Source organism: Mauremys reevesii, linkage group 2 (assembly GCF_016161935.1).
Source record: "Mauremys reevesii isolate NIE-2019 linkage group 2, ASM1616193v1, whole genome shotgun sequence".
In the NCBI taxonomy this organism is placed as follows: Eukaryota; Metazoa; Chordata; order Testudines; family Geoemydidae; genus Mauremys; species Mauremys reevesii.
In genome coordinates this window covers 285,354,846-285,374,881 of record NC_052624.1, presented here as the reverse complement: position 1 = coordinate 285,374,881, position 20,036 = coordinate 285,354,846, and the positions used below count along the sequence as shown (strand labels likewise).

At 63.8% G+C, this 20,036-nt stretch overlaps 1 protein-coding gene across 1 annotated transcript; it reads left to right on the top strand.

Moving 5' to 3' along the window:
- The first annotated feature begins 9,108 nt into the window (after positions 1-9,108).
- LOC120398974 (riboflavin transporter 2-like) lies at positions 9,109-12,964 on the top strand. Its single transcript, XM_039526796.1, has 3 exons — positions 9,109-10,094; positions 11,672-11,795; positions 12,707-12,964. Exons 1-3 carry the CDS (start codon positions 9,109-9,111, stop codon positions 12,917-12,919), a joined length of 1,323 nt encoding a protein of 440 aa, XP_039382730.1. The 3' UTR covers positions 12,920-12,964.
- The last annotated feature ends 7,072 nt before the right edge of the window (positions 12,965-20,036 follow it).

The window sequence follows — 20,036 nt, the reverse complement described above, 5'->3', positions numbered from 1 at the left end:
ACCCCCACCCTGGGGCCTGTCTCCAGCTCTGAGGAATGGGGCTAGTCTCTGGGGGGCCCCTCGCGGCAGCAAACAGCCAAGCTAGGCCATAAGGTCTGGACAGGCGTGTCTCGAGTCTGCTGGCCAGAGAGCACTGGAGTGAAACTCTGAGCCCTTCCCGTGCCGGCTGCATGCACAGCGCTTCCTGCAGCACCATCCCCCGGCCCAGCTCCCTGCAGCGCAGTCCCCGGCCCGGCTCCCTGCAGCACCATCCCCCGAGCCAGCTCCCTGCAGCGCAGTCCCTGCCCAGCTCCCTGCAGCGCAGTCCCCAGTCCTCGGCCCAGCTCCCTGCAGCACCATCCCCCGAGCCGGCTCCCTGCAGCGCAGTCCCTGGCCCGGCTCCCTGCAGCACCATCCCGCCAGCCAGCTCCCTGCAGCGCAGTCCCCGGCCCGGCTCCCTGCAGCACCATCCCGCCAGCCGGCTCCCTGCAGCGCAGTCCCTGGCCCGGCTTCCTGCAGCACCTGTTCCCCGGCCCAGTGCCCTCCCCTGTCCCCAGTCCTGGGCCTGGCTCCCCACCGCAGTGGCAGGATGTCTATGTACAGAATGTAAACTGGCCCCTACTCATGTGTTTGGTTTGGGGCATAGGCTGCTTCCAGGGGGTTGCCCTGCCCTAGCGGCCTCTGCACTGAATGAGGCAGGGCTCCGGGGCTGAGCACTGAATGAGGCAGGGCTCCGGGGGCTGAGCACTGAATGAGGCAGGGCTCCGGGGCTGAGCACTGAATGAGGCAGGGCTCCGGGGCTGAGCACTGAATGAGGCAGGGCTCCGGGGCTGAGCACTGAATGAGGCAGGGCTCCAGGGGGCTGAGCACTGAATGAGGCAGGGCTCCGGGGGCTGAGCACTGAATGAGGCAGGGCTCCGGGGCTGAGCACTGAATGAGGCAGGGCTCCGGGGGGCTGAGCACTGAATGAGGCAGGGCTCCAGGGGCTGAGCACTGAATGAGGCAGGGCTCCGGGGGGCTGAGCACTGAATGAGGCAGGGCTCCGGGGGCGGGGCTGAGCACTGAATGAGGCAGGGCTCCGGGGGGGGGGGGCTGAGCACTGAATTAGGCAGGGCTCCGGGGGGCTGAGCACTGAATGAGGCAGGGCTCCGGGGCTGAGCACTGAATGAGGCAGGGGCTCCGGGGCTGAGCACTGAATGAGGCAGGGCTCCGGGGGGGCGGGCTGAGCACTGAATGAGGCAGGGCCTGGGGCTGAGCACTGAATGAGGCAGGGCTCTGGGGCTGAGCACTGAATGAGGCAGGGCTCCGGGGAGGGGGCTGAGCACTGAATGAGGCAGGGCTCCGGGGGCTGAGCACTGAATGAGGCAGGGCTCCGGGGGGCTGAGCACTGAATGAGGCAGGGCTCTGGGGCTGAGCACTGAATGAGGCAGGGCTCCGGGGGTGGGGCTGAGCACTGAATGAGGCAGGGCTCCGGGGCTGAGCACTGAATGAGGCAGGGCTCCGGGGGCTGAGCACTTATTGTGGCAGGGCTCCGGGGGGGCGGGGCTGAGCACTGAATGAGGCAGGGCTCCGGGGGGGCTGAGCACTGAATGAGGCAGGGCTCTGGGGCTGAGCGCTGAATGAGGCAGGGCTCCGGGGCTGAGCACTGAATGAGGCAGGGCTCCGGGGCTGAGCACTGAATGAGGCAGGGCTCCGGGGGCTGAGCACTGAATGAGGCAGGGCTCGGGGAGCTGAGCACTGAATGAGGCAGGGCTCCGGGGCTGAGCGCTGAATGAGGCAGGGCTCCGGGGGCTGAGCACTGAATGAGGCAGGGCTCCGGGGGCTGAGCACTGAATGAGGCAGGGCTCTGGGGGCTGAGCACTGAATGAGGCAGGGCTCGGGGCGCTGAGCACTGAATGAGGCAGGGCTCCGGGGCGGGGCTGAGCACTGAATGAGGCAGGGCTCCGGGGGCTGAGCACTGAATGAGGCAGGGCTCTGGGGGCTGAGCACTGAATGAGGCAGGGCTCCGGGGAGGGGGCTGAGCACTGAATGAGGCAGGGCTCCGGGGTGGGGCTGAGCACTGAATGAGGCAGGGCTCCGGGGCTGAGCACTGAATGAGGCAGGGCTCCGGGGCTGAGCACTGAATGAGGCAGGGCTCCGGGGGTGGGGCTGAGCACTGAATGAGGCAGGGCTCCGGGGTGGGGCTGAGCACTGAATGAGGCAGGGCTCCGGGGCGGGGCTGAGCACTGAATGAGGCAGGGCTCCGGGGCTGAGCACTGAATGAGGCAGGGCTCTGGGGCTGAGCGCTGAATGAGGCAGGGCTCCGGGGGCTGAGCGCTGAATGAGGCAGGGCTCCGGGGCTGAGCGCTGAATGAGGCAGGGCTCCGGGGCTGAGCACTGAATGAGGCAGGGCTCCGGGGGCTGAGCACTGAATGAGGCAGGGCTCGGGGGGGAGCTGAGCACTGAATGAGGCAGGGCTCCGGGGCTGAGCGCTGAATGAGGCAGGGCTCCGGGGGCTGAGCACTGAATGAGGCAGGGCTCCGGGGCTGAGCACTGAATGAGGCAGGGCTCTGGGGGCTGAGCACTGAATGAGGCAGGGCTCCGGGGAGGGGAGCTGAGCACTGAATGAGGCAGGGCTCCGGGGGAGGGAGCTGAGCGCTGAATGAGGCAGGGCTCCGGGGCTGAGCACTGAATGAGGCAGGGCTCCGGGAGGAGCTGAGCGCTGAATGAGGCAGGGCTCGGGAGCTGAGCGCTGAATGAGGCAGGGCTCGGGAGCTGAGCACTGAATGAGGCAGGGCTCCGGGGGAGGAGCTGAGCACTGAATGAGGCAGGGCTCCGGGGAGGGAGCTGAGCGCTGAATGAGGCAGGGCTCCGGGGGCTGAGCACTGAATGAGGCAGGGCTCCGGGGGGGAGGGGAGCTGAGCGCTGAATGAGGCAGGGCTCCGGGGCGGGGCTGAACACTGAATGAGGCCGGGCTCCGGGGCGGGCTGAGCACTGAATGAGGCAGGGCTCCAGGGGCTGAGCACTGAATGAGGCCGGGCTCTGGGAGGCGGGGCTGAGCGCTGAATGAGGCAGGGCTCCGGGGAGGAGCTGAGCGCTGAATGAGGCAGGGCTCCGGCGGCGGGGAGCTGAGCGCTGAATGAGGCCGGGCTCCGGGGGGGGGCTGAGCACTGAATGAGGCGGCGTTCCGGGGAGGATCTGAGCGCTGAATGAGGCAGGGCTCCGGGGGGGGGGCTGAGCACAGAATGAGGCAGGGCACCGGGGAGGAGCTGAGCGCTGAATGAGGCAGGGCTCTGGGGGCTGAGCACTGAATGAGGCAGGGCTCCAGGGGAGGAGCTGAGCGCTGAATGAGGCAGGGCTCCGGGGGGGGGGGGGAGCTGAGCGCTGAATGAGGCAGGGCTCCGGGGGGGGGGCTGAGCACTGAATGAGGCAGGGCTCCGGGGGTGGGGTGGGGCTGAGCGCTGAATGAGGCAGGGCTCCGGGGGGGGGGCTGAGCACTGAATGAGGCAGGGCTCCGGGGGGGCTGAGCACTGGCATTACAGCCAGTATCACAGGACATCTGCCCAAGGGGGCCAAGGTCGTGCTCAGATACAGGCAGCTTCATTCTGCCCTTGCCCGTCTTGCTGCCCTGGCACCGTTCCGTCCACACGTCATTCTGTGGCTTACGGCACCGCCTGGGAGCCCCGCTGCGTTCGGTGCTGCACAAACCCAGAACAAAGAGCCCGGCCCTGCCCCACAGAGCGTCCGGTTCAGGTCCCGGAGGAGAGACACCGGCCGGACACCGGCAGACCCATGGGCGTGTCAGGCGCACGGTGCCCGGGCAGTTTCACCCGTCGCAGGTTCACCAGCTGAGCCAGGTGCCCCCGCAGTTCCTCCAGCTCCACCAGCGAAGCGGCTTCACGCCAGGCCCCAGCTGGGCTCCGTCCTGCTGCGGCTCGGCACTGAGCCAGGCCAGGCACTTCCACGTGCCAGGGCAGCCTGAGCTCCCCTGCCCACCCCCCAGGCAGCCAATCGCTGCCCCTGCCCCTGCCCCTGCCCCAGGCAGCACATGACATAGGCAGCAGCCAGGACAGGCTCAAGCAGCAGGGAGGGGCCCAGCGCTGCACTTCCAGCTCGGCTCGGCTCAGCAGCAGCGCGGGGCCACCCGGCCCTGCGAGGTAGGAGAGGGCTGGGAAGCGGCTGGCAGCCCCCTGCCCGGGGCCAGGCTGCCAACGGGGGGCGGGGGGAATGTGTAAGAGGTGGCATCTGCCTGTGCACATACGTGTGTGTGTGAGTGCGTGTGCATCTCTGTGCGTGTGCATCTCTGTGCGTGTGATGATGCCTCTCGAGTGACAAGGGTGTGGGTGTGGGTGTGCGTGGGTGAGAGAGAGAGAGGGATGACGCCTGTTGGGTGACGTGTGTGTGTGTGTGTGATGATGATGCCCGTCGGGTGACATGGTGTGTGTGTGTGATTATGCCTGTCGAGTGACATGGGAGGTGCTGTGCATGCTTGTGTGTCTGTGTGATTATGCCTGTTGACTGACAAGGAGTGTGTGTGTGTGTGTGTGTGTGTGTGTGTGTGTGTGTGATGATGCCTGTCAAGTGACATGGTGTGTGAGTGGGTGTGTGTATGAGAGAGAGAGAGAGAGAGAGAGAGATGATGCCTGTTAAGTGATATGGTGTGGATGTGGGTGTGCATGCGTATTTTTGTGTATGTGCTGACACCTGTCAAGTGACATAGTGTGATTGTGAGTGTGTGTGTATATGTGTGTGTGTGTGTGTGAGAGAGAGAGAGAGAGCGAGAGAGAGAGAGATGACGCCTGTTGGGTGACATGGTGTGTGTTGTGTGTACACGTGTGTGTGCGTGTGCATGTGATTACACCTGTCGAGTGACATGGGGGGGCTGCATGCGTGTGTGTCTGTGTGATTTTGCCTGATGAGTGACATGGTATGTGTGTGTGTGTGTGTGTGTGTGTGTGTGTGTGTGTGTGTGAGATATGACACCTGTCGGCTGACATGATATGTCTGTGAGTGTGTGAGTGTGATGACGCCTGATGAGTGACATGGAGTGTGTGTGTGTGTGATGATGATGATGCCTGTCAGGTGATATGGGGTGTGTGTGTGTGTGTGTCCGTGTGTGTGTGTGATGCTGCCGGTCGAGTGACATGTTGTGTGTGTGTGTGTGTGTGTGTGTGTGTGTGTGAGATATGACACCTGTCGGCTGACATGATATGTCTGTGAGTGTGTGAGTGTGATGACGCCTGATGAGTGACATGGAGTGTGTGTGTGTGTGATGATGATGATTATGCCTGTCAGGTGATATGGGGTGTGTGTGTGTGTGTGTGTGTGTGTACGTGTGTGTGTGTGATGATGCCTGTCGAGTGACATGATGTGTGTGTGTGTGTGTGTGTGTGATATGACACCTGTCGGCTGACATGATATGTGTGTGAGTGTGTGTGTGTGATGACACCTGTCGAGTGACATGGTGTGTGTGTGATGATGATTATGCCTGTCAGGTGATATGGTGTGTGTGTGATGACACCTGTCGAGTGACATGGGGTGGGTGGGGGGTGGGTGCGTGTGTGAGCGTGAGTGTGTGATGACGCCTGTCAAGTGACATGGAGTGTGCATGTGTGTGTGTGTGTGTGTGTGTGTGTGTGTGTGTGTGAGATGATGCCTGTCAGGTGATATGGTGTGTGTGTGGGTGCGTGTGCATGTGGGTGGGTGGGTGTGTGATGATGCCTGTCGGGTGACCTAGGGTGGGTGTGGTGATGCCTATCTGTCACGCGGGCAGAGCCCCAGGTCGCAGCAGGACACCAGCTCTGCGTGGGGCTCCGTGTGGGTGCACAGGGTACAAGGTGCCCAGGGGTGACGGTGCCATGAGGAGCCCGGCAGAGCCCTCCCCCCCAGGGACCCCCTGGAATCCGCTCGTGACCCTTCCCAGAGCGCGGGAGCAGGCCGGAAAGGAGGGTTAATCTCAGCCAGTCCCGGCCGCTGGCTCCGGTCAGCCCCGTGACCGGACCTTGCCCCAGGCATCCAGTGCTGAGCTCGGCGATTCCCTGGGCCCCTGAGCCGGCGTTAAAGCCTAACCGAGCTGCGGTCACTTATTACAGCGCAGAGCAGTGAAGTGTCTCCGGGCTCCACCAGCCCAGGCCGCGTGCTTGGAGATCCCCCCGGGGCGCTGCCGGGGCTGCTGGGAACCCAGCTCCGCGTCCCCATGGCGGGGCCAGGCTGGCCCCAGCTCCGTGTCCCCATGGCAGAGCCGGGCTGGCCCCAGCTCCGTGTCCCCATGGCGGGGCCAGGCTGGCCCCAGCTCCGTGTCCCCATGGCGGGGCCACGCTGGCCCCAGCTCCGCGTCCCCATGGCGGGGCCGGGCTGGCCCCAGCTCCGTGGCCCCATGGCGGGGCCAGGCTGGCCCCAGCTCCGTGTCCCCATGGCTGGGCCAGGCTGGCCCCAGCTCCGCGTCCCCATGGCCGGGCCGGCCCCGCCCCAGCTCCGTGTCCCCATGGCAGAGCCGGGCTGGCCCCAGCTCCACGTCCCCATGGCCGGGCCGGGCTGGCCCCAGCTCCGCGTCCCCATGGCAGGGCCGGGCTGGCCCCAGCTCCGCGTCCTCATGGCCGGGCCGGGCTGGCCCCAGCTCCGTGTTCCCATGGCGGGGCCACACTGGCCCCAGCTCCGCGTCCCCATGGCAGGGCCGGGCTGGCCCCAGCTCCGCGTCCTCATGGCAGGGCCAGGCTGGCCCCAGCACCCGCTTCCAGGCCCAGGCCAAGTGTTGGTCCTGCCTGGGCTTTGATGGGGTTTCTGGGCTAGAGAGGCCCCTCCCAGGCGCTCGGCACCCTGGCACAGCGAGCGCTGCCGGGAGCTCCCTGCAGGGCTCCCAGAACTGCTCCCTGCAAAGCCCATTTCTGCCCATTCGGTGTTGTGTGAAGCGGCCCCTCAGCCAGTCAACACCCGCACCCCAAACCCAGCTGTGGGGAGCAGCCCCACGGCGCCTGGACTGGTGTGTGCCCAGGGCCGGCTCTAGGGTTTTTGCTGCCCCAAGCAAAAAAAATGTTGGCTGCCCGCCCCCCCTTTTTGTGTGTGTGGCTTTTACACACGTTTGCACTTTGCAATGTTGTTGGTTGGTTTTGTTTGCCTGGGTGCGGGACTGATGCAGCACTGGGCAATGACTGCATCTGATTGTGCTTCAGCCGGATGTGTCTGAATTTCTTCTTGAGACAGAGGAGCTGAAAAGCCCTGTGGGCCACCAGAGCGCCTGAGTCACTCGTGCCCCTGTGATACGTGCGGGGGGGGGTGGGGGAATACAGACCAGAGAGGAGCATTTCAAGAGGCTTAAATCACCACGTGCTTTGCTGCCCCGTGTCACGCCTGGGTCTCCTGAAGGCAGGAGGAGGTGGTGCTGGGGGCTGGAGGGGCAGGGCGTGGTGCACAGATGGGAAGAGATGATGGTGGGGGTGTGACAATGTGGTTCTGGTGGGACCCAACTGAGAGTGCCAGTTCAAGACCTGTTGCTTAAAACAGGGCAGTCACAGCCCTAGGCTGGGGGTTTCCACCAGGCAAACCGAACAAGCCAGACAAAAAGGACTTTGGTCTCACCCCAGTGGCTAACCACAAGTCACACAAGCAATTTCCTTAGACACTCCAGTCTCCCAGTATCACCACCAGTGCACTCGTCCTGGGGATAAATGGTTATGAAAACCAACACCCCAATAAAAGAAAACGGTTCCCTCGATCCCAGAGGACCAAGCCCCAGACCCAGGTCAATATACACATCAGATCTTACCCACAAATCACGCTGTTGCCAATCCTTTAGAATCTAAAATCTAAAGGTTTATTTACAAAGGGAAAAAGGTAGAGATGAGAGGTAGAATCGGTTAAATGGAATCAATTACATACAGTAATGGCAAAGTTCTTAGTTCAGGCTTGCAGCAGTGATGGCATAAACTGCAGGTTCAAATCAATTCTCAGGAACATCCCCCGCTGGGATGGGTCATTCAGTCCTTTGTGCAGAGCTTCAGTTTGTAGCAAAGTCCCTCCAGAGGTAAGAAGCAGGATTGTAGACCAGATGGAGATGAGGCATCAGCCTTAGATAGGCTTTTCCAGGTGTAAGAACCTCTTTGTCCTTACTGTGGAAAATTACAGCAAAATGGAGTCTGGAGTCACATGGGCCAGTCCCTGCACTTTGCTCAGTCACAAGGAGTATCTGCCTTCTCTCCATGGGTCAGTTGTGTAGCTGATGGTCCTTAATGGGCCATCAAGCAGGCTAGTCAGAGCTAACACCAACTTGGCTGAGATGTCTCCCAGAATCACAGCACAAATTTGAAATACAGACAGTACAGAGCCAATACTCATAACTTCAACTACAAAATGATACATGCACCCAGACAGCATAATCCTAACCAGCAACCCAGAACCTGCTCTTAGACACCTTATATGACCCCCTTTACATAAGATTTGGTGCCACTACAGGACCTTGGTTGCAACCATCTTCTATATGGTCCCAGTTCAAATCAATAACGTGACAGGGGGTTACTCCAGCTTTGGGGGGCAGGGCATGGTGCATAGATGGGAGGAGGTGATGGTGGGGGTTACCTCAGCTTTGGGGGCAGCAGGGGGTTACCCGGCGTTGGGGGGCAGGGTGTGGTGCACAGCGGGGAGGCGGTGCTGGGGGGGGGCACCCCAGCTTTGGGGGGCAGGGCGTGGCGCACAGATGGGAGGAGGTGATGGTGGGGGTTATCCTGGCTTTGGGGTGGCAGTGGGTTACCTCAGCTTTGGGGGGCAGCAGGGGGTTACCCGGCTTTGGGGGGCAGGGCATGGTGCACAGATGGGAGGAGGTGATGGTGGGGGTTACCCCAGCTTTGGGGGGCAGCAGGGGGTTACCCAGCTTTGGGGGGCAGGGCATGGTGCACAGATGGGAGGAGGTGATGGTGGGGGTTACCCCAGCTTTGGGGGGCAGGGCATGGTGCACAGATGGGAGGAGGTGATGGTGGGGGTTACCCCAGCTTTGGGGGGCAGCAGGGGCTTACCTGGCTTTGGGGTCACATCCAGGCTGCTGCGCTGGCTTTCCAGGGAGCCCCCGCCCTGCCCCGGGGCCCTGGCAGCACACCCGCCGCTCTGGTTTAATGCCCCCCTCTCTGTTTGGCTCTCAGGCCCGGCGTGCCAGCGGAAGCCATGGCGCTGGTGGTTCACATCCTCGCCTGCCTCCTGGGCACCGGCTCGTGGGTGGCCATCAACGGCGTGTGGGTGGAGCTGCCCCTCATTGTGCCCCAGGTCCCGGAGGGCTGGTACCTGCCGTCCTACCTCACGGTGCTGATCCAGTTCGCCAACGTGGGGCCGCTCTTCGTCACCCTCATGCACCACTTCCAGCCGGGGCGGCTCAGCGAGGCCGGCACCATCTACACCATCGTCAGCCTCGGGGCGCTGGCCTGCGTCCTGCTGGCCTTCTTCTGGCAGGCGACCAGCGTGGTGGGGGGCACGGCCCGCAGCACCGCCCTCCTCGTCCTCCTCTTCTTCCTCTCGCTGGTGGACTGCACCTCCTCCGTCACCTTCCTGCCCTTCATGCTGCGCTTCCGGGCCCGCTACCTCACCACCTACTTTGTGGGCGAGGGGCTGAGCGGCCTGGTGCCCGGCCTGGTGGCCCTGGCCCAGGGCGTGGGGGTGGCCCGCTGCGTGAATGGCAGCCTGGCAGGGAACGCCTCGGGCACGGGGCTGCGGGCAGAGTACCAGCCGGCCAGGTTCTCCGTTCGCCTCTTCTTCCTCTTCCTCGGCGCCATGATGGGCCTCTGCCTCGCCGCCTTCGTCCTGCTCAACCACCTCCCGGCCGCCCGGCAGGAGCGGGCCAAGGAGCGGTTCCGGGCCCAGGCCCGGGTGGAGGCCGGCGCAGGCCTGCAGGCCGTGGTGGAGGAGCGGCCCATGATCGGCCCCACCGAGAGCCGCCGGCTCAGCAGCTACTTCGGCACCGGCACGTACTCCTGGCCCCAGGTGGCCTACATCTTCCTGGTGCTGGCCTGGGTCAACGCGCTGACCAACGCCGTGCTGCCCGCAGTGCAGTCCTACTCCTGCCTGCCCTACGGCAGCTCGGCCTACCACCTCTCGGCCACGCTGGCCGCCATGGCCAACCCGCTGGCCTGCTTCATCGGCATGTTCCTGCCCAACAGGTGGGCGTCCCGGCTGGGGGGGCACCCCACAGCCTGGGCAGGCCTCCGGCCAACGGTGCTGCCTTCCAATGGCACCAAGAGCACCGCGGCTTGGCACCAGGCGGGGCAGCTGCAGGAGCTGCGTTTAATGCCCCTGCTGCAGAGGGTGCCAGGATGGTCCAGGGTCACCGAGGGCGCTGGGGAAGACTGGCACCATTGGGGTGGGGTGGGGTGGGGCAGGCTGGCATCGCTGGGACGGGCGGGTATCACGGGGGTTGTGGGGGTAGGGGCTGGGGTCACTGGGGGTCAGGGTCTGGGGGTCTGGGATGGCTGGGGGAGCTGGGGGTCAGGGCATGGGGGCAGGCTGGGGTCACTGGGAGTCAGGGCATGGGGGTCTGGGGCAGGTTGGAGGAGCTGGGGGTCATGGCATGGGGGCAGGCTGGGAGCTGGGGCAGACGGGTATCATGGGGTCAGGGCCTGGAGGTCTGGGGCAAGCTGGAGGAGCTGGGGGTCAGGGTGTGGGGGTCTGGGGCAGGCTGGGATCACTGGGGGGTCAGGGCATGATGGCAGGCTGGAGGAGCTGGTGGTCAGGGCGTGGGGGTCTGGGGCAGGCTGGGGTTCCGGGGTCAGGGCAGGGGGGCAGGCTGGAAGAGCTGGGGGTTAAGGTGTGGGGTCTGGGGCAGGCTGGGGTCACCGGGGTCAGGGCATGGGGGCTGGGAAGGCTGGGGAGCTGGGGTCAGGGCATGGGGGCAGGCTGGGGTCACTGGGGGTCAGGGCATGGGGGCGGGCTGGGGTCACTGGGGGTCAGGGCATGGGGGCAGGCTGGGGTCACTGGGGGTCAGGGCATAGGGGTCAGGGCATGGGGGCAGGCTGGAGGAGCTGGGGGTCAGGGCATAGGGGCAGGCTGGAGGAGCTGGGGGTCAGGGCATGGGGGCAGGCTGGGGTCACTGGGGGTCAGGGCATAGGGGCAGGCTGGGGTCACTGGGGGTCAGAGCATGGGGGTCAGGGCATGGGGGCAGGCTGGTGTCACTGGGGGTCAGGGCATGGGGCAGGCTGGAGGAGCTGAGGTCAGGGCATGGGGGTCAGGGCTTGGGGGCAGGCTGGGGTCACTGGGGTCAGGGCATGGGGTCAGGGCATGGGGCAGGCTGGGGTCACTGGGGTCAGGGCATGGGGGCAGGCTGGGGTCACTGGGGTCAGAGCATGGGGTCAGGGCATGGGGGCAGGCTGGTGTCACTGGGGGTCAGAGCATGGGGGCAGGCTGGAGGAGCTGAGAGTCAGGGCATGGGGTCAGGGCATGGGGCAGGCTGGGGTCACTGGGGTCAGGGCATGGGGGGTCAGGGCATGGGGGCAGGCTGGGGTCACTGGGGGTCAGGGCATGGGGGCGGGCTGGGGTCACTGGGGGTCAGGGCATGGGGGCAGGCTGGGGTCACTGGGGGTCAGGGCATGGGGGCGGGCTGGGGTCACTGGGGGTCAGGGCATGGGGGTCTGGGGCAGGCTGGAGGATCTGGGGCAGGCGGGTAGCACGGGGTGGCCAGGAGCTGGGGTCCCTGGGGCTAAACGACGCGTCTCCCTTCACCTGCCGGTGCTTTGCCCCCCAGGCGTTTGCTGCTGCTCGGGCTCCTGGCCGCGGCCGGCTCCGGGTTCGGCTGCTACATCATGGCCATGGCGGCGCTCAGCCCGTGCCCGCCCCTGCTGCACAGCCACGCCGGAGCGACGCTCATCGTAAGTCAGCGCAAGCCCCGGCTCCGGCCCTTTGGCCAAGGGATCCCGCCTCCGCCCCGGGTCCCTGGCACCCCCCCCGCCAGGCCCTGGGTGAGCGCCCTGCTCGGAGGGGCCGCGGTGGGAGGCCGGGCTGGGGGTCCTGACGGGCCGCGCTCCCCCCACCCCAGGTCCCTGGGTGAGCGCCCTGCTCGGAGGGGCCGCGGAGGGAGGCCGGGCCGGGGGTCCTGATGGGCCGCGCTCCCCCCCCCCCGGGTCCCTGGGTGAGCGCCCTGCTCGGAGAGGCCGCGGAGGGAGGCCGGGCTGGGGGTCCTGACGGGCCGCGCTCGCCCCACCCCCGGTCCCTGGGTGAGCGCCCTGCTCGGAGGGGCCGCGGTGGGAGGCCGGGCTGGGGGTCCTGACGGGCCGCGCTCTCCCCCCAGGGTCCCTGGGTGAGTGCCCTGCTCGGAGGGGCCGCGGTGGGAGGCCGGGCCGGGGGTCCTGACGGGCCGCGTTCCCCCCACCCCGGGTCCCTGGGTGAGCGCCCTGCTCGGAGCGGCTGCGGTGGGAGGCCGGGCCGGGTGTCCTGACGGGCGCTCTCCCAGGGTCCCTGGGTGAGCGCCCTGCTTGGAGGGGCCGCGGTGGGAGGCCGGGCCGGGGGTCCTGACGGGCCGCGCTCTCCCCCCAGGCCCTGGGTGAGCGTCCTGCTCGGAGAGGCCGCGGTGGGAGGCCGGGCCGGGGGTCCTGACGGGCCGCACTCTCCCCCCAGGCCCTGGGTGAGCGCCCTGCTCGGAGGGGCCGCGGTGGGAGGCCGGGCCGGGGGTCCTGACGGGCCGCGCTCCCCCCACCCCGGGTCCCTGGGTGAGCGCCCTGCTCGGAGGGGCCGCGGTGGGAGGCCGGGCCGGGGGTCCTGACGGGCCGCGCTCTCCCCCCAGGTGCTGTGCTGGGTTCTCTTCGTGGGCTCGCTGTCCTACGTGAAGCTGATGATCGGCATGATCCTGCGGGACGAGGGGCACAGCGCCCTGGTGTGGTGCGGGGCCATGGTGCAGCTGGGCTCCATGCTCGGGGCCCTCACCATGTTCCCGCTGGTCAGCGTCTACAGCCTCTTCCGCTCCGGAGACCCCTGCACCACCCGCTGCCCCAGCTGAGACCCGCCGCGGCCTCCAGCCGGGGGGACGCCGGGGCTGCCAGCTCAGCCCTTGGACACTAGTCCTATTGGCCCAGCATCGCCGCCCTCTGCTGGGTGAAATCAGAACTGTGCCAGCCACCATCATCAGCCCTATACTGCTACCAGCTACTGGGGATTCGCCATTAGCTCAAGTAGGTGCGACTGGGCTGAGGAGCTGGGTTTTTGACCTCTGTACTTGCTGTCACTGTGGTGCAGGGAGTGGCCAGTGTGCAGTGCAGAGATAACTCGCATGGCCTAGAAGGCCACAGATGTGTTTGTTCCACTCAGGTTATTACACTGTGCCCACCACCCTGGCATCCTGGGGACAATTCTAAGCACTGAGCAGGAGCCTCTCCATTAACCCCCTGGTAGAGCAGGATTATGCCCATTTTACACATGGGGAAACTGAGGCACTGGGAGGGGAAGGGACTTGTCCAAGATCACCCAGCAAGTCAGTGGCTGAGATGGGCCTAGAACCCAGGAGTCCTGCCACCCGCTGCGGTGCAGGATGACAGGAGCAGCCCAGTGCCTTCAGAGCTCCCCATCAGCTGGGCACTGGAACATGTCACGGGCTGCGCTCGTTCGGCTGCTGAGCTGCCTGGTAAAAGCTGCTCCAGGGAACAACTCCCCCTCCCCCAGGGGATGTGAAACATCAGAGCCAGGGTGGGCTGGAGCCTGCTCCCCGGCCAGCTGTCCTGGCTGAGCCTGTCCTGAAATGGCCAGTGCGGGGGCAGAGTGGCATGGCCTCCCTGCTTAGAATAAAGGTCGCTGGGTGTGATGTGTATGAAACCCTTTGGTCATGGAGTTTGTCCCCTCTAGCAGCTGGGCCACAGAGGATAAGAGCCTACTACTGCTGCTGCTGCAGTACATGATCAGAGCGACTCCTCTAGCTCCAACAGCACAAGTCTGTGCCATGAAACCAAAGGGCCCCAGTTCTACTCCTGCTGCCTACGTGTGCATGAAACGTTCCCTGCTAGGCAGCCTGCTCCCCTGTGGGCAGCTAACACCAAGCAGGGGCCCCAGGCTGCTCTTAGGGCAGGTTCTAGGAAAGGCTGGGGTGGGGGACCCCAACGGCCCTGTGAGGGGCATTAATCCCTGGGGGGAGGTTTGGCTCCCATTCTGTGTCTTGCCTGCAGCCCAGCCCACAGGTTCCCAAACAAGCTCCCAGAGGCCATTGTTCTGGCTGGGGCGGGGTATGATTCAAAGGGGGAGCACTCTGGGGTGCTGCACTGTGGTACTGCTTACCAACCGGGGTGCCCTCTCCCATAGTGAGTCTGTGGCAAGCTGCAAACCCCTCCAGTCCTGCACAGACCCAGCCAGCTGAGTTACATGACTGCTTCTCCCAGCCACCCATGGGCTAACAGCAGAGAGGCTCCAGCCTGGGACCCCGGAGCTGTACAAGCTTGACCAGTGCAAGTTTCTAACCCAGGCCGCCCCTCCCTCAATGGGGAGAGGACATGCTCCAGCTTCTGGATACTAAGCAGGTTTCCCCAGCACTTCAAGCAAAATCCACGGTTTTAGTTAAAATATAAAGCATGTTTATTAACTCCAGAAAGATCGATTTTAAGTGGTTCTAAGTGGCAGGCGTAAAAGGACAGAGATGGTTACCAAAGAAAAGAAAAGAAGCGCCCAGTGTAAATTCTATAAACTAAACAGGATTAGAACCAAGCAATGTCCTCACCCCACTGCGGGTTACAGTCCTTAATGCACAGACTTCCCTCCTGGCGGCTGAACCAGTGGCCTCCCATGAGCTTCAGCTTCTCGGCATCCTGGTTGTTTCCAGTGTAGGTGGGGGTGGAGAAAGGCCCCACATGCTGCAACTGTTCCTTGGCCCATGTGCCTGGCAGACGCCAGCCCAGGCATGTCCTGGTGGGCCCCGAGTCACCAGCCCTGCTCAGTTCCCAGGGTGTGGTGCTTGCTCAGCTGAGTCACACAGTTGATTAACGGGTGGTTACTGGTCAACACCCACCTGGGCAGGGATCTTTTTCATGCCACTAGGAAGCTCACAGCATGTTTTAGTAACACGCCTCCAGCACGAGCTCATCACTTTAGACACATTGGGACCAGAACCGTGGGGTTCAGCAGCTCATAAGAACATAAGAACGGCCGTACGGGGTCAGACCAAAGGTCCATCCAGCCCAGTATCCTGTCTACCAACAGTGACCAATGCCAGGTGCCCCTGAGGGAGTGAACCTAACAGGCAATGATCAAGTGATCTCTCTCCTGCCATCCATCTCCATCCTCTGACGAACAGAGGCTAGGGACACCATTCTTACCCATCCTGGCTAATAGCCATTTATGGACTTAGCCACCATGAATTTATCCAGTCCCCTTTTAAACATAGTTATAGTCCCAGCCTTCACAACCTCCTCAGGTAAGGAGTTCCACAAGTTGACTGTGCGCTGCGTGAAGAAGAACTTCCTTGTATTTGTTTTAAACCTGCTGCCTATTAATTTCATTTGGTGGCTCCTAGTTCTTGTATTATGGGAATAAGTAAATAACTTTTCCTTATCCACTTTCTCAACATCATTCATGATTTTATATACCTCTATCATATCCCCCCTTAGTCTTAGCCTCCTGACTTTCATATGGCCCTTCCATGGCATGCTGTGTATGGCCTAGCACAGCCATGGGGGCATGATGAATATGGGGGTTACGGGCTGTCACAGGATGCGAGGGCAGCCAGTGCAAAGGATCTGGGGGCTGAAGAGACCCGGCTCCCCTTCCCCTACAGAGATCTTAGGGCAGAAGTGAGTGGCCCAGGCGTGGCCTGGCAGCAGGTGAGGGGGGGTCCTGGGGGATGTGGAGCCCAGGGAGCAGGTGGCACCCAGAGCCCAAGAACCCGCCTCACCTCCCACTCTCACGCACGCGTGTCTGGGGGCTGTGAGGTCTGAGGGCTTTTCCCTGAGTAAGTAGCAGCAGCCCCGAGCTAAGAAGCAGGAAGCCACAGCCTCACAGTCCCCATAACGTACATTAAAATGTCCGAGCAGTGCCCACTGCCGCCAGACCCAGAGACACAGAGCTGAAGATGTTACCGAAAACGGGCTTTGAAGCATCCTGTGTGGCAAGGAACCACGTCTCACCGGTTGTGATGGCAAAACCGCGACTCCTATTGGTTTGCCTCGTCGGTCCCCATTCCCCAGTGTGGATCGGTGGGGCTGGCTGGTTCTGGCTGTTGCGTAGCTAATCTTGCAAGGTGTAAATCAGCTGAGGTGGGGGGGAGTGAAGCGGGTAGGACTGGTGAGAAATACTGTGTTGTACTTTTAAATGGCTGGTCACGGCCCCGCTAAGCAGGACTCTGGTTTCACTATCTAAACTGGGGTCCACGAGGAAGCTCTTTGGGACCCAACTCCAGGACCCAGCCCAGGATCAGAGCTGCCAGCCCCCAACGCCTGCCAGCGACCCCGCGCAGCGACTGGAGTCCCCGGCTGACCTGCTCCAGCCGGGCCAGCAGGGAAAGTGCCTCTGGCTCCTGGGGAGCGGTGAGCACTGTGTGCTCGGGGAGTGCGCTCGGGTCTGTGATTGTTAGTAACTAGCGGTTAAGGGTATTGCCGTGTGAGGCGCGATCACTGGGGAAAAGCCCCACGAACCCCACAGAAGGTTATGCCCTGAGGCCTAGGAACTGGGTAACGGGGGTGGGGGCCCAAGTGAGCCAGGTTAGGCCTTGAGCCCACGGAAGGGTAAAGGTGGGGTGCCCTAGAGTATGCGGGTAACAGGGACCTGCCCACGTCCTCAGGGCACGGTCAGCGTCTGCAGCCAGAGACAGGGGAGGGCGGATGGCACCTGAGGGGGCGGGAGCCCGCGGGGGGCACCTGGCAGAGCCGCCAGGCGGTGCACGAGGGGAGAGCGGCTCAGCCGCTCAGAGTGGGAGCCCCTAGAGAAACACAAACCAGCCCCGTCAATCATCTCCAGCCACAAGCACGGGCCAGGGGCAGCCAGGCAGGGGGGGGAGCGACTAGACTGCAGCTCGTCTGGCTCAGGACCATCGCCCATCAGCCGGCCCCACCTCCCGCCCAGGCTGGCCCTGCAGAGCCGGGGGTGGGGGGTGTCCTTGGCATGAGACCTTCACCCCCAAAGCAGGCCTGGCTCGGGGCAGGGCCAATGGGACATGGAACCTGTCACCACAACGTTGCCATCCTAGCTCCGGCAGGCCACACCCGTCCCTGCCCTCCTGTGGGGCAGAGACACCCCCACTGGGCACAGACCCCCCCAGAGGACTTCCCAAAACCTGGGGCATTGGCCAGTGTTCAGGTGACTGACTGGGGCATACGGACAGCTCCTGTGCTGGGGTGAATGACACCACGGGGTGGAGGTCGCTGGCATGGGGGGATGGTGCAGGACAGGGCCGGGCTCCCAGGGACTCCCTGCCTGGCCAGAGCGGTGCCAGTGCCAGGCACGTTGGGACAGGGCTGGGGACCCAGGGACTCACTGCCCGGCCAGTGGGGTGCCAGTGCCAGGCACGTTGGGACAGGGCTGGGCTCCCGGGACTCACTGTCCAGCCAGTGCGGTGCCAGGCACGTTGGGACAGGGCTGGGCTCCAGGGACTCACTGCCCGGCCAGGGCGGTGCCAGGCACACTGGGACAGGGCTGGGCTCCCAGGGACTCACTGCCCGGCCAGGGCGGTGCCAGGCACATTGGGACAGGGCTGGGCTCCTGGGGCTCACTGCCCGGCCAGTGCGGTGCCAGGCATGTTGGGACAGGGCAGGGCTCCAGGGACTCACTGCCCGGCCGGTGCGGTGCCAGGCACGTTGGGACAGGGCTGGGCTCCAGGGACTCCCTGCCCGGCCAGGGCGGTGCCAGGCACGTTGGGAAAGGGCTGGGCTCCAGGGACTCCCTGCCTGGTGTGACGATGCGGTTCTGGCGGGACCCTACTCAGAGTGCCAAATCAGGACCAATTGCTCAAACAGGGCAGTCACAGCCCTATGCTGGGGGTTTTCCACCTCTAAGGCAAACCAAACCAGCCGGACAAAAAGGACTTCGGTCTCACCCCACTGGCTAACCACAAGTCACACGAGCAATTTCCTTAGACACTCCAGTTTCCCAGTATCACCACCAGTGCACTCGTCCTGGGGATGAATGGTTATGAAAACCAACGCCCCAATAAAAGAAAAAGGTTCTCTTGATCCCAAAGGACCAAGCCCCAGACCCAGGTCAATATACACATCAGATCTTACCCACAAATCACGCTGTTGCCAAGCCTTTAGAATCTAAAATCCAAAGGTTTATTTACAAAGGGAAAAAGGTAGAGATGAGAGGCAGAATTGGTTAAATGGAATCAATTACATACAGTAATGGCAAAGTTCTTAGTTCAGGCTTGCAGCCGTGATGGAGCAAACTGCAGGTTCAAATCAAGTCTCTGGAGTACATCCCCCGCTGGGATGGGTCCTCAGTCCTTTGTGCAGAGCTTCAGCTTGTAGCAAAGTCCCTCCAGAGGTAAGAAGCAGGGTTGAAGACAAGATGGAGATGATGCATCAGCCTTATATAGGCTTTTCCAGGTGTAAGAACCCCTTTGTTCTTACTGTGGAAAATCACAGCAAAATGGAGTCTGCAGTCACATGGACAAGTCTCTGCATACCTTGCTGAGTCACAAGGCGTGTCTGCCTTCTCTCCATGGGTCAATTGTGTAGCTGATGGTCCTTAATGGGCCATCAAGCAGGCTAAGCAGAGCTAACACCAGATTGTCTGGGATGCTTCCCCCAGAAGCACAGCACCAACTTGAAATACAGACAGCACAGAGCCAACATTCATAACTTCAACTAAAATGATACATACACACAGACAGCATAATTATAACCAGCAACCCATAATCTGGTCTTAGCCACCTTAGATGTCCCCCTTTATCTAAGATTTGGTGCCACTACAGGACCTCGGTTGCAACCCATGTTCTATATGGTCCCCATTTATATCAATAACGTCACACCTGGCCAGGGCGGTGCCAGGCACGTTGGGACAGGGCTGGGCTCCCAGGGACTCACTGCCCTGCCAGTGGGGTGCCAGTGCCAGGCACTTTGGGACAGAGCTGGGCTCCAGGGACTCACTGCCAGGCCAGGGCGGTGCCAGGCACGTTGGGACAGGGCTGGGCTCCAGGGACTCACTGCCCGGCCAGTGTGGTGCCAGGCACGTTGGGACAGGGCCGGGCTCCAGGGACTCACTGCCCGGCCAGTGCGGTGCCAGGCACGTTGGGACAGGGCTGGACTCCAGGGACTCCCTGTCCGGTCGGGGCGGTGCCAGGCAGATTGGGACAGGGCAGGGCTCCCGGGACTCACTGCCCGGCCAGTGCGGTGCCAGGCACGTTGGGACAGGCCTGGGCTCCCGGGACTCACTGCCCGGCCGGTGCGGTGCCAGGCACGTTGGGACAGGGCTGGGCTCCCGGGGCTCGCTGCCCGGCCGCGGGGGTGCCAGTGCCAGGCACGTTGGGACAGGCCTGGGCTCCCGGGACTCACTGCCCGGCCAGTGCGGTGCCAGGCATGTTGGGTCTGGGCTGGGGTCCCGGGACTCACTGCCCAGCCAGTGCGGTGCCAGGCACATTGGGACAGGGCAGGGCTCCCAGGACTCACTGCCCGGCCGGTGCGGTGCCAGGCACGTTGGGACAGGGCAGGGCTCCCGGGACTCACTGCCCGGCCGCTGGGGTGCCAGGCATGTTGGGACAGGGCTGGGCTCCCAGGGACTCAGTGCCCGGCCGGTGCTGTGCCAGGCACGTTGGGACAGGGCAGGGCTCCAGGGACTCACTGCCCGGCCGGTGCGGTGCCAGTGCCAGGCACGCTGGGACAGGGCCAGGCTCCCAGGGACTCACTGCCCGGCCAGTGTGGTGCCAGGCACGTTGGGACAGGGCTGGGCTCCAGGGACTCACTGCCCGGCCAGGGCGGTGCCAGGCACGTTGGGACAGGGCTGGGCTCCCGGGACTCCCTGCCCGGCCGGTGCGGTGCCAGGCACGTTGGGACAGGGCCGGGCTCCAGGGACTCCCTGCCCGGCCGGTGCGGTGCCAGGCACGTTGGGACAGGGCAGGGCTCCAGGGACTCACTGCCCGGCCAGGGCGGTGCCAGGCACGTTGGGACAGGGCCGGGCTCCCGGGACTCACTGCCTGGCCGGTGCGGTGC